At 22.4% G+C, this 14,396-nt stretch overlaps 2 protein-coding genes across 2 annotated transcripts in view; both read left to right on the top strand.

Moving 5' to 3' along the window:
• Nucleotides 1-14,396, top strand: part of LOC141404628 (fatty acyl-CoA reductase 1-like) — a 382,118-nt gene that overhangs the window by 239,990 nt on the left and 127,732 nt on the right. The gene's annotated exons all lie outside the window — the stretch shown is intronic.
• On the top strand, nucleotides 3,641-11,507 carry LOC141404882 (putative fatty acyl-CoA reductase CG5065). The gene is made up of 6 exons (XM_073988704.1): nucleotides 3,641-3,833; nucleotides 3,899-3,992; nucleotides 9,764-9,927; nucleotides 10,005-10,793; nucleotides 10,974-11,231; nucleotides 11,303-11,507. The coding sequence occupies exons 1-6, from the start codon at nucleotides 3,664-3,666 to the stop codon at nucleotides 11,430-11,432; spliced, it is 1,605 nt and encodes a 534-aa protein (XP_073844805.1). The 5' UTR covers nucleotides 3,641-3,663; the 3' UTR covers nucleotides 11,433-11,507.

Genomic DNA, 14,396 nt, shown 5'->3' with positions numbered 1-14,396 from the left:
TAAATTTAGTACAATTTGGATTTGGGTGAACGGATAGGGCTGGAATCCTGAAATTTGGAATGAGGATCACGGATGAAGAGTAAAAATGAAAGGTTTTTGGAATTCGAACTATAAGTGTACGAAAAGTAATAAATGGTACTAAATTTAGTACAATTTGGGTTTGGGTGAACGTATAGAGGTGGAATTAAGGTCACTGATGGATAGTAATAAAGAAAGGTTTTTGGAAATTCGAATTAAAAGTATAGGAAAAGTACTAAATTGTACTAAATATAGTACAAATTGGATTTGGGTGAACGGATAGAGCTGGAATACAAACATTTGGAATGAGGGTCAGTGATGAAGAGTAACAATGAAAGGTTTTTGGAAATTCGAACTATAAGGGTACGAAAAGTACTAAATTTGGTACAATTTGGATTTGGGTGAACGGATAGAGCTGGAATACAAACATTTGGAATGAGGGTCACTGATGAAGAGTAACAATGAAAGGTTTTTGTAAATTCGAACTGTAAGGGTACGAAAGTACTAAATGGTTCTAAATTTGGTACAATTTTGATTTGGGTGAACGGAAAGATCTGAAATCCTAAAATTTTAAATTAGGGTCACTGGTGGAGAGTAACAAAGAAAGGTTTTTAGAAATTCGAACTATAAGTGTACAAAAAGTTCTAAATGGTACTAAATTTAGTACAATTTGGATTTGGGTGAACGGATAGAGCTGGAAATTTGGAATGTGAATCACTGATGAAGAGTAAAAATTAAAGGTTTTTGGAATTCGAACGAATAGAGCTGGAATCCTGAAATTTGGAAGGTCACTGATAGAGAGTAAAAAGAAAGGTTTTTGGAAATTCGAATTAAAAGTATACGAAAAGTACTAAATAGTACTAAATATAGTACAATTTGGATACGGGTTAACGAATAGGGCCGGAATCCTGAAATTTGGAATGGGGGTCACTGATGAAGAGTACGAAAGATGTACCAAAGGTCGAAAAGTCCTAAATGGTAGTGAGTTTAGTACAATTTGAATTTAGATTTGAAGAGCCGGAATCCTGAAATTTGGAATTAAGATTACTGTTGGAATATAGAATTGAGATATGGAGATAGCTTTAGAAAATCGTACTAATGTGCACGAAGCAGTACTAAATGGTACGGAATTCGCTACAATTTGTATTTGCGTGAACAGATTACTGTTGGAATGTAGGATTGAGGTAGTTTTAGAAATTCGTACTTATGGAAAAGTGCTAAATGGAACTACATTGGCTATAAATTGGGTTTAGGTGAACGGATAGAGCTGAGATGTGAAAGTACATTTTGGAAAATCGTGTACGAAAAGTGCTAAATGGTACAAAATTTGGTACATTTTGGTATTTGCTATATGGTATAGAATTTTGTACAATTTGTGATTTTGTAAAGGTTAGAACTGGAATTTTGAAATTCGATATTAGATTAGCAATTGGTGTTTAGAGTGGATGTAGGGAGGAGGTTTTGAAAAGTCGTACTTATTTATACAAATAGTACTAAATAGTACTATGTATAATGGGTTTCAGGGGAACAGATAAAGCTGGAATATAAGGAAGTAATTTTTGAAACGTTTACCTATGTGTACGAAAAGTTGGGTAACATGTTGGTACGAAAACCATTTTGGTATTGTGTAAACAGTTAAGGTACTAAATTTGGTGTTGGGTGTAGGAACAAAGCTGGGATTATATAATTATTTATAGAAATACGCTATTTGTACAAAAAATACGAAATGGAAAAATATTTGTTGTGAAGATCACTCTAAAATTTGAGACAAAGTTCTGAGTTTGAAAAATTGTACTGAATATTGTTCCATTGATTTGATGTTAACGCCAAGACGTTTCTAAATAATGTACTGAAATTAAGTATGTAGTCAAACGTGAAGTATCTTTTCAAAAATGTTTTTTGTTCTGACCGCTTTGGTATGTTAATTTGAAAACGTGGTCCAATGCGATAATGTTGTTAATTAGAAGTTATTTACCCCCTGATAATAAAAAAAACCTAAATTGAAATGCCTCCAAAAAATTTTCGGTTATATACGGTTTACATACCCGTGCACAATAAGTACAATTTTTTGTAAAAATGTTTTTGTAACCTTTCATGCCACAAATTCCGAATTTCCGTTGGAAAATGAGCAGAAGATCTTCAAAATACTCCAAATCTTCAAAATATCTCTTCTAATAGACGTAGATTGAAGTGGAAATTTTTTAAATTAAACTTTTATATCCTCTGAGTATTCAAGGTCCAAATTTAAAGAAAATTGGACAATATACATTTGTTCTTCTTTTAAAATACACTAAGTCGAGAGGTACGTTTTGAAGATACGGTGCGAAATGTATAAAAATTGTGGAAGTTTTGCATATATTTTGAATTTTGACGCAATAAATATAGTTTTTCGAGTTCATTATTTCTCCAAATATATTATTCTTGTCCTTATCTACAAATTTGCTTCAAAGGTCAGAAGAAGATTCGCATTGGTTTCAGAGATATAGCCCCGAATTTCTTTAAAAACTCAATATTTAACCATGTTTAGATGGGGCCATAAAATCCGAGCTGGATCTGACACAACAAAACCCAACTAGGGTTTCTTGTCGTTTGGGTCTGTACTTTAAAAAAATCTTCAGTTCGAATTGTTTGCACAAGATCACCTTAAAAATGTTGCACAGTGTAAACAGATGTTCTATGAGAAGATAACCTTATCATCTTTGATCGATGGATCTTCTTTGAGTAGATCAATGGATCTTCTATGAGAAGACCAATGGATCTTCTTTAGGAAGATCAAGGGGTCATAGGGATTTTCTATGAGAAGATCAAGGAATCTTCTTTGGGAATAGCTGTGGATCTTCTATGAGAAGATCAAAAGATCTTCTATGAGAAAGTCAGTGGATCTTCTTTTGGAAAATCAATGGGTGCTCTTTTAGCAAATCAAGCGATCTTCTATGGATCATCTTTTAGAAAAACTAGGGATCTTCTATGAGAAAATCAATAGACCTTATATGAGTAGATCAATAGATATTCTATGAGAAGAATGGATATTCTTTATTAAGAACATCCATGGATCTTTATAAGATGATCGAGGTTTTTTTTATTGGATCTTCCATGAGAAAATGAATGGATCCTCGAGGTCAATGGATCTTTGATGAGACGATCAATGGATCTTCTCTTAGTAGATCTGGATTTTTCAAAAGAAGATCTCGGGATCTTTTATATGAACATAAGCTTATCAGGAGATCAGGCGATTTATAAGAAGGCAAATTGATTTTTTATGATATGATCTTTTAGAAAATCAATGAACATTTGAGGAGAAGATCTAAGGACTATCTTTGGGAAGACTTTAGGAAGATCAATGGATCATTCGTGAGAACATCTAGGAACCATCTTTAGATTTCTTTCATTGGATATCCTATGTGAAGATTTATATATCTTCTATGACAAGAATAAATATTCGTCAATATTCTTCGATTAGAAGATCGATTGATTTTTTATTAGCAGCTCGACAGATCAAAAAAATGCACAAAATACATTTATTGTATGAATTTATTAATAACTATTTCATAGTTTTTTAGTTATTGTGTAATGCCATATTTAATCTAATTATTCTTTATCTATTATTTTCTTTACCAACAGAAATAATCAACAGAGACCAAAAACATGAAGCCCAGACCAAAATTAGAATTTGAAAAAGATGTTGGATTTGCACGAATCGATTCCTATGATGAAAATGAAGTTGATCGCATTGCCTTGTGTTTTGCTGGACGTTCAATATTTATTACCGGTGGCACTGGATTCATGGGCAAGGTGATGGTGGAAAAGCTTTTAAGGTAAGTCAAAATTCATTTTGTGTAGATTTTGATTTATTTTCGTCTTGTTTTTCCTTTTGCAACAGATCATGTGGAGATGTCAATAAACTATATCTTTTGGTTAGGCCAAAGAAGGGCAAACAACCAGTAGAACGTATCAACGATATGTTGAATAATGTGGTAAGTTGCGCGTGTTGTGTGTTCGTATGCGTATAATAAGTATTGGTATTAAAATTAATTATACTTACACGTGTCCCCAGCAAATACTTGGCAATCTTAATGGGGGTTGTTTACTCTAGTTAAACTAAACGTATTATTACAAATTAAGTTAAATTGCATAAATTCATGTGGCAAAAAATAAATTATTATTATTCACAGATGAATCATAAGCGTATAACATATAATTTTGTACATAGGGGTATATAAAATATAAAATATACACATATATAATATAAAATATAAAATATAAAATATAAAATATAAAATATAAAATATAAAATATAAAATATAAAATATAAAATATAAAATATAAAATATAAAATATAAAATATAAAATATAAAATATAAAATATAAAATATAAAATATAAAATATAAAATATAAAATATAAAATATAAAATATAAAATATAAAATATAAAATATAAAATATAAAATATAAAATATAAAATATAAAATATAAAATATAAAATATAAAATATAAAATATAAAATATAAAATATAAAATATAAAATATAAAATATAAAATATAAAATATAAAATATAAAATATAAAATATAAAATATAAAATATAAAATATAAAATATAAAATATAAAATATAAAATATAAAATATAAAATATAAAATATAAAATATAAAATATAAAATATAAAATATAAAATATAAAATATAAAATATAAAATATAAAATATAAAATATAAAATATAAAATATAAAATATAAAATATAAAATATAAAATATAAAATATAAAATATAAAATATAAAATATAAAATATAAAATATAAAATATAAAATATAAAATATAAAATATAAAATATAAAATATAAAATATAAAATATAAAATATAAAATATAAAATATAAAATATAAAATATAAAATATAAAATATAAAATATAAAATATAAAATATAAAATATAAAATATAAAATATAAAATATAAAATATAAAATATAAAATATAAAATATAAAATATAAAATATAAAATATAAAATATAAAATATAAAATATAAAATATAAAATATAAAATATAAAATATAAAATATAAAATATAAAATATAAAATATAAAATATAAAATATAAAATATAAAATATAAAATATAAAATATAAAATATAAAATATAAAATATAAAATATAAAATATAAAATATAAAATATAAAATATAAAATATAAAATATAAAATATAAAATATAAAATATAAAATATAAAATATAAAATATAAAATATAAAATATAAAATATAAAATATAAAATATAAAATATAAAATATAAAATATAAAATATAAAATATAAAATATAAAATATAAAATATAAAATATAAAATATAAAATATAAAATATAAAATATAAAATATAAAATATAAAATATAAAATATAAAATATAAAATATAAAATATAAAATATAAAATATAAAATATAAAATATAAAATATAAAATATAAAATATAAAATATAAAATATAAAATATAAAATATAAAATATAAAATATAAAATATAAAATATAAAATATAAAATATAAAATATAAAATATAAAATATAAAATATAAAATATAAAATATAAAATATAAAATATAAAATATAAAATATAAAATATAAAATATAAAATATAAAATATAAAATATAAAATATAAAATATAAAATATAAAATATAAAATATAAAATATAAAATATAAAATATAAAATATAAAATATAAAATATAAAATATAAAATATAAAATATAAAATATAAAATATAAAATATAAAATATAAAATATAAAATATAAAATATAAAATATAAAATATAAAATATAAAATATAAAATATAAAATATAAAATATAAAATATAAAATATAAAATATAAAATATAAAATATAAAATATAAAATATAAAATATAAAATATAAAATATAAAATATAAAATATAAAATATAAAATATAAAATATAAAATATAAAATATAAAATATAAAATATAAAATATAAAATATAAAATATAAAATATAAAATATAAAATATAAAATATAAAATATAAAATATAAAATATAAAATATAAAATATAAAATATAAAATATAAAATATAAAATATAAAATATAAAATATAAAATATAAAATATAAAATATAAAATATAAAATATAAAATATAAAATATAAAATATAAAATATAAAATATAAAATATAAAATATAAAATATAAAATATAAAATATAAAATATAAAATATAAAATATAAAATATAAAATATAAAATATAAAATATAAAATATAAAATATAAAATATAAAATATAAAATATAAAATATAAAATATAAAATATAAAATATAAAATATAAAATATAAAATATAAAATATAAAATATAAAATATAAAATATAAAATATAAAATATAAAATATAAAATATAAAATATAAAATATAAAATATAAAATATAAAATATAAAATATAAAATATAAAATATAAAATATAAAATATAAAATATAAAATATAAAATATAAAATATAAAATATAAAATATAAAATATAAAATATAAAATATAAAATATAAAATATAAAATATAAAATATAAAATATAAAATATAAAATATAAAATATAAAATATAAAATATAAAATATAAAATATAAAATATAAAATATAAAATATAAAATATAAAATATAAAATATAAAATATAAAATATAAAATATAAAATATAAAATATAAAATATAAAATATAAAATATAAAATATAAAATATAAAATATAAAATATAAAATATAAAATATAAAATATAAAATATAAAATATAAAATATAAAATATAAAATATAAAATATAAAATATAAAATATAAAATATAAAATATAAAATATAAAATATAAAATATAAAATATAAAATATAAAATATAAAATATAAAATATAAAATATAAAATATAAAATATAAAATATAAAATATAAAATATAAAATATAAAATATAAAATATAAAATATAAAATATAAAATATAAAATATAAAATATAAAATATAAAATATAAAATATAAAATATAAAATATAAAATATAAAATATAAAATATAAAATATAAAATATAAAATATAAAATATAAAATATAAAATATAAAATATAAAATATAAAATATAAAATATAAAATATAAAATATAAAATATAAAATATAAAATATAAAATATAAAATATAAAATATAAAATATAAAATATAAAATATAAAATATAAAATATAAAATATAAAATATAAAATATAAAATATAAAATATAAAATATAAAATATAAAATATAAAATATAAAATATAAAATATAAAATATAAAATATAAAATATAAAATATAAAATATAAAATATAAAATATAAAATATAAAATATAAAATATAAAATATAAAATATAAAATATAAAATATAAAATATAAAATATAAAATATAAAATATAAAATATAAAATATAAAATATAAAATATAAAATATAAAATATAAAATATAAAATATAAAATATAAAATATAAAATATAAAATATAAAATATAAAATATAAAATATAAAATATAAAATATAAAATATAAAATATAAAATATAAAATATAAAATATAAAATATAAAATATAAAATATAAAATATAAAATATAAAATATAAAATATAAAATATAAAATATAAAATATAAAATATAAAATATAAAATATAAAATATAAAATATAAAATATAAAATATAAAATATAAAATATAAAATATAAAATATAAAATATAAAATATAAAATATAAAATATAAAATATAAAATATAAAATATAAAATATAAAATATAAAATATAAAATATAAAATATAAAATATAAAATATAAAATATAAAATATAAAATATAAAATATAAAATATAAAATATAAAATATAAAATATAAAATATAAAATATAAAATATAAAATATAAAATATAAAATATAAAATATAAAATATAAAATATAAAATATAAAATATAAAATATAAAATATAAAATATAAAATATAAAATATAAAATATAAAATATAAAATATAAAATATAAAATATAAAATATAAAATATAAAATATAAAATATAAAATATAAAATATAAAATATAAAATATAAAATATAAAATATAAAATATAAAATATAAAATATAAAATATAAAATATAAAATATAAAATATAAAATATAAAATATAAAATATAAAATATAAAATATAAAATATAAAATATAAAATATAAAATATAAAATATAAAATATAAAATATAAAATATAAAATATAAAATATAAAATATAAAATATAAAATATAAAATATAAAATATAAAATATAAAATATAAAATATAAAATATAAAATATAAAATATAAAATATAAAATATAAAATATAAAATATAAAATATAAAATATAAAATATAAAATATAAAATATAAAATATAAAATATAAAATATAAAATATAAAATATAAAATATAAAATATAAAATATAAAATATAAAATATAAAATATAAAATATAAAATATAAAATATAAAATATAAAATATAAAATATAAAATATAAAATATAAAATATAAAATATAAAATATAAAATATAAAATATAAAATATAAAATATAAAATATAAAATATAAAATATAAAATATAAAATATAAAATATAAAATATAAAATATAAAATATAAAATATAAAATATAAAATATAAAATATAAAATATAAAATATAAAATATAAAATATAAAATATAAAATATAAAATATAAAATATAAAATATAAAATATAAAATATAAAATATAAAATATAAAATATAAAATATAAAATATAAAATATAAAATATAAAATATAAAATATAAAATATAAAATATAAAATATAAAATATAAAATATAAAATATAAAATATAAAATATAAAATATAAAATATAAAATATAAAATATAAAATATAAAATATAAAATATAAAATATAAAATATAAAATATAAAATATAAAATATAAAATATAAAATATAAAATATAAAATATAAAATATAAAATATAAAATATAAAATATAAAATATAAAATATAAAATATAAAATATAAAATATAAAATATAAAATATAAAATATAAAATATAAAATATAAAATATAAAATATAAAATATAAAATATAAAATATAAAATATAAAATATAAAATATAAAATATAAAATATAAAATATAAAATATAAAATATAAAATATAAAATATAAAATATAAAATATAAAATATAAAATATAAAATATAAAATATAAAATATAAAATATAAAATATAAAATATAAAATATAAAATATAAAATATAAAATATAAAATATAAAATATAAAATATAAAATATAAAATATAAAATATAAAATATAAAATATAAAATATAAAATATAAAATATAAAATATAAAATATAAAATATAAAATATAAAATATAAAATATAAAATATAAAATATAAAATATAAAATATAAAATATAAAATATAAAATATAAAATATAAAATATAAAATATAAAATATAAAATATAAAATATAAAATATAAAATATAAAATATAAAATATAAAATATAAAATATAAAATATAAAATATAAAATATAAAATATAAAATATAAAATATAAAATATAAAATATAAAATATAAAATATAAAATATAAAATATAAAATATAAAATATAAAATATAAAATATAAAATATAAAATATAAAATATAAAATATAAAATATAAAATACAAATACAAAATATAAAATATAAAATACATACTTACAAACCTATACTCGTATTAATTTAAAATATTTTTTCATATTGTTACCCGTTCCTTCTTTTCTTAAATTTTCCAGTTATTCGACAAACTAAAAGAAATGCGTGGTCTTGACTGGATACATAGCAAAATTGTACCTATTGCGGGTGATGTTATGTTACCCGAATTGGGAATATCCAAAGAGGATGCTGAGACTTTGCGTAATGAAGTATCATTGGTAGTACATGCTGCCGCCACCATAAGGTAAGTGAAAACACTGGCTATAAAAAACACACACTTGTATTCACAATCATTCATCCGACCTCTCACTTTTTTGTCAGATTTGATGAACCTTTACGCCGTGCTGTCTTTATGAATGTTCGTGGTACAAAATATATGTTGGACTTGGCAGCTACCTTCAAAAAATTGGATGCATTTTGCTATGTCTCAACGTCCTATTGTCATTTAAATGTAAAAACTTTATATGAGAAACCCTATGATCCACCAGATGATCCCCATTCGATAATGAGTTTGTGTGAATTGTTGTCCGATAAAGATATCCGATCCCTGGAGAAAAAGATATTGGGTGATATTCCCAACACTTATGCCTATACCAAAGCCTTGGCCGAGGCACTGGTTGTGGAAACTTTTGATAAAATACCAGCAGCCATTCTGAGGCCTTCAATTGTTATACCCATATGGCGTGAACCAGTAGTCGGTTGGTCAGATAATATCAACGGCCCCGCTGGGCTATTAATTGCAGCTGGTAAAGGTGTTCTACGTACAATGTATTGTCAGGAAACTGGTTATGGTGATTTCTTACCGGTGGATTTTGCTGTCAATATTATGCTGGTTGCTGCGTGGCGTTTATTATCACGCGAACTAGGTCCAGTCGATACCCGAGTAATACATATGACGAGTTCAAATGAAATTAAGGTCACATGGTCAGAGATTATTGAAATTGGACGGTGGGTTTCTGAGAATCGTGTACCCTTGAATGGTGCGGCTTGGTATCCTGGCGGTTCGATGAAATCAAATAAATTACTTCATTGGATATGCATGATCCTGTTCCAGTGGATACCGGCATTATTGGTTGATTTTCTGATGGTGCTGTTACGTTATCCTCCATTGTAAGTAAATTGAAAGTTATTGTAAGTCTAAGCTTAAAGCTAGTAAGGTTGTTCGACATACTTAATTATAATTTATTGTATTTAATACTTCACAGAGCGGTATATGATAACTTGTTTAATTTTGCCAGTTTAACAATTTTAACAATTTATTTCAATTAATTTTTTTTTTTAATTTTGCAGCTTGATCAAAGTACAAAAACGCATTTATAACGGCTTATCTGTATTCGAATATTACGCCAATAATGTTTGGAATTTCGATAATCGAGAAGTCGTTAAATTACGAAAGCTAATGAATAATCGAGAACGTCTGACGTATGTCATTGAGGTGGTGGAATTTGATTTGATTGACTATTTCACTGAGTGTTTGTTGTGTGCCCGTCGTCTGATACTCAAGGAAACTGATGATACTATACCAGCTGCAAAGAGACATATGAGAATGTAAGTTGCATTGTAAATTTTTCAATGAGAACTTTAATAACTTACAAATTTCGTTTCTTTTGTAATTGCAGCATGTGGTGGGTGGATAAGATTTTCAAAAATGCCTGTTACTTTGGTATTTTATATTTCATTTATACCCGATTCATATCTGATGTCCATTTCGACAGTCATATTCTAAAGATGAGTCTCCAAATTAAGTAGTTATTATTGTTTGCCTTGAAATATATTTATTTATATATCAAGGTGATTTTGACCAATTTATATACCTTAAGCTTGTTTGTTATCCAGAACCGTGCGTACTTTGTTTTATAATTAATTTTTTTTAAGCAAAATTTTACAATACAGTTAAAATGTATTTATGTATATGTTTATTTTTTGTAATGGAGTAAATAAAACTTTAAAAAATATAAAGCTGTTGGTTGGTAAATTCGGTGCTAATATTAAGAGAAATTAATCGACATTCATCGGGAATGTGTGATATCCGATCGTTTCGAGGAGGAAACATAGATTCGGACTACCACCTACCCGATTAAACGTAGCAAATAAAGTACGAACAGACACAACACGAAAGTTGAACATCGGTAAGCTACGTACACTCTATCAAAATCTGTCAATGAGTATAAAAAAGTCTGCAAGAAGAGACAAACGACAATGGATTGATGAACAAGCAAACGAAGCTGAACTAGCTGCTAGAAGAGGCGACGTGAAATCGCTATACAACATATCAAGGACATTGTGCGGAAAACCTACTTACACCAACAAACCTATCATGAGCGAAAATGGAACCCTACTCACTGCGACGGATGAGCAGTTATTAAGGTGGATGGAACATTTCAAGTCAACACTTAATAACCCAATTGGACTAACAACGCCAATAGAGACGCATTTCGTTGCTAACCGCGATATGACATTTACTGGAATTGTGGATAACCCGCCAACTAAACAGGAGGTACGAATGGCAATAAAAAGCCTGAAAAATAACAAGGCCCCATGCAATGATAATATCTCTGCGGAAATGCTTCTTTGTGATGCAGAACAATCAGCAACATTATGACACCCTTATATTTTAAAAATTTGGGAAGAAGAAGTACTTCCTTCCTCGTGGAATGAAGGTATCCCGATAAAAATACCAAAAAGGGGGATACCAAAAATTGCAATAACTACAGGGGAATTACATTACTACTCCGAGAGAATCAGTTTGGATTCAGAGAGAATCGTTCCTGTGTTGACCTTATTAACACTGTAAGAATAGTATTGGAGTTTCGCACACCAGTATACTTGGTATTCATAGACTTCATGAAAGCTTTTGATAGTATTAACCGACGCTCTCTATGGAATATTCTGGAACGACGTAACATACCATCTAAAATTCTCAATTTAATCAAGGCCATGTATACTGACTTCAGATGCCGAGTTCTTCACAATGGTAAATTATCAGATCCTTTTGAGGTCAAAACAGGGGTAAGACAAGGATGTATTCTGTCACCTATACTTTTCATTCTTGTCATCGATGATGTAATGCGTTCAGCTTTGAATGGCAGACGTGGAATCCAGTGGACGCCATTTAAACACCTGGAAGACTTGGAATACGCTGATGACGTATGTCTTCTGAGCCAAGTAACTAGTCACCTGCAGGAAAATATCAACTCCATTAAAAATGAGTCGTGTTCAGTAGGGCTCGAAATCAACATCTCAAAAACTAAATCCATGCCGGGAGGCTATGGAGCGAACTCGGATTCACACATCCGTATTGACAATGTTGACATCGAATGGGTGGAAAAATTGAATTACCTTGGTAGCCAAATAACGAAGAAGACATCAACGCTCGATTAAATAAAGCAAAGGCTGATTTCGGCATGCTTCGGACTATTTGGAGATCTCGACAAATCTCAACACACACCAAACTTCACATATATAATTCGAATGTGAAATCTGTCCTTTTTTACGGATGCGAAACCTGCAAACGTACAAGTTCAATAGACGGCCGTTTCCAAAGTTTTACAAACAAATGTCTGCGGCAAATTTTAAACATTTGGTGGCCGAACCGAATACGAAATGCTGAACTATTGAACATCGCCAATCAAATTGCAGCTCCCGTTGAGGTTTGTCAACGGAAATGGAAGATCTGTAGAAAACATTGCTCGTCAAGCGCTTCGGTGGAATCCCCAGGGAAGAGGCCGACGTGTTGGTGCGCCAGCTAAAACTTGGAGAAGGTCGATCGACTACAAGCTGCAAACTATTCATGGAACGACGTCAATCAAGCATCGCACAACAGAGTTCGATACAAAAGAATGGTTGAGGCCCTATGCTTCACAGGGAGTGAAGGATAACAGAAGAAGAAGAAGCTGCAATCATAACAGTTCCAAGGAACTATTGAAACTATATCAAACTATTGATTTTATATAGTTCCTTTCGTTCTTCTCGTTCGTTTTAACGTTACGGAACTGTTTAACCTCTACCTTTGTTGCATTCCACCCCTTCCAGACGACATTGAGATCATTACGTATGCAGACCACTCGAGGAATATGCAAATATCCGCCATGGTCGATGGAATTCCGACCACAAACTACACGAAAATTCTAGAGGTCACATTCGACACCTCTTTCACGTCGTCCTCGAATACCACAGCTATTTGCGCTAAACTGAAATGTAGGAACAAGGTCCTCAAGTCCCTAGCCGATAGCACTTGGGGTGCAGATAAAGAACCCCAGTTGACCACATATGTATAACGCGATAGGTCGGACTTTGGCAAGCTATGCGGCGCCAATTTGGTCCGCGAATGTAAGTGCAACTTGTCAGAAGGCCATCCTGAGAACAGCAATAGGATGCCTCCTTATGTCTCCAGTGGACCATCTACATGAGGAGGTAAAGATTCTTCCAGTACAGCAGAACATTGGCATGCTTTCGTTACAGTACTTGCTCGGGTGTTACGTGAGAGCCATACTAATCACCATATGGTGGATAGGACCCCCCCACCCATGCATGTCAAGAGGTACCTTCATGATTTAGAAAGAGAGATCCAGCGTTACAAGAGAGAACCCCTAGATCAACAGGCCTATGAAGCCATCGAAGCAGCCGCATTCTTAGAAGTAGAGATAGAGCCAGAGCTAGTTAGCACCTTCTGCCAGGAAGAACGCGTACCCGACGATTGTAACCTGTCCCGTT

The sequence above is a fragment of the Musca autumnalis genome, unplaced genomic scaffold (genome assembly GCF_047663935.1).
Source record: "Musca autumnalis isolate F117 unplaced genomic scaffold, ASM4766393v1 scaffold_5, whole genome shotgun sequence".
Taxonomy (NCBI): Eukaryota; Metazoa; Arthropoda; class Insecta; order Diptera; family Muscidae; genus Musca; species Musca autumnalis.
Note: the sequence above shows the minus strand (reverse complement) of the source record. Positions and strands in the feature narration are given on the sequence as shown.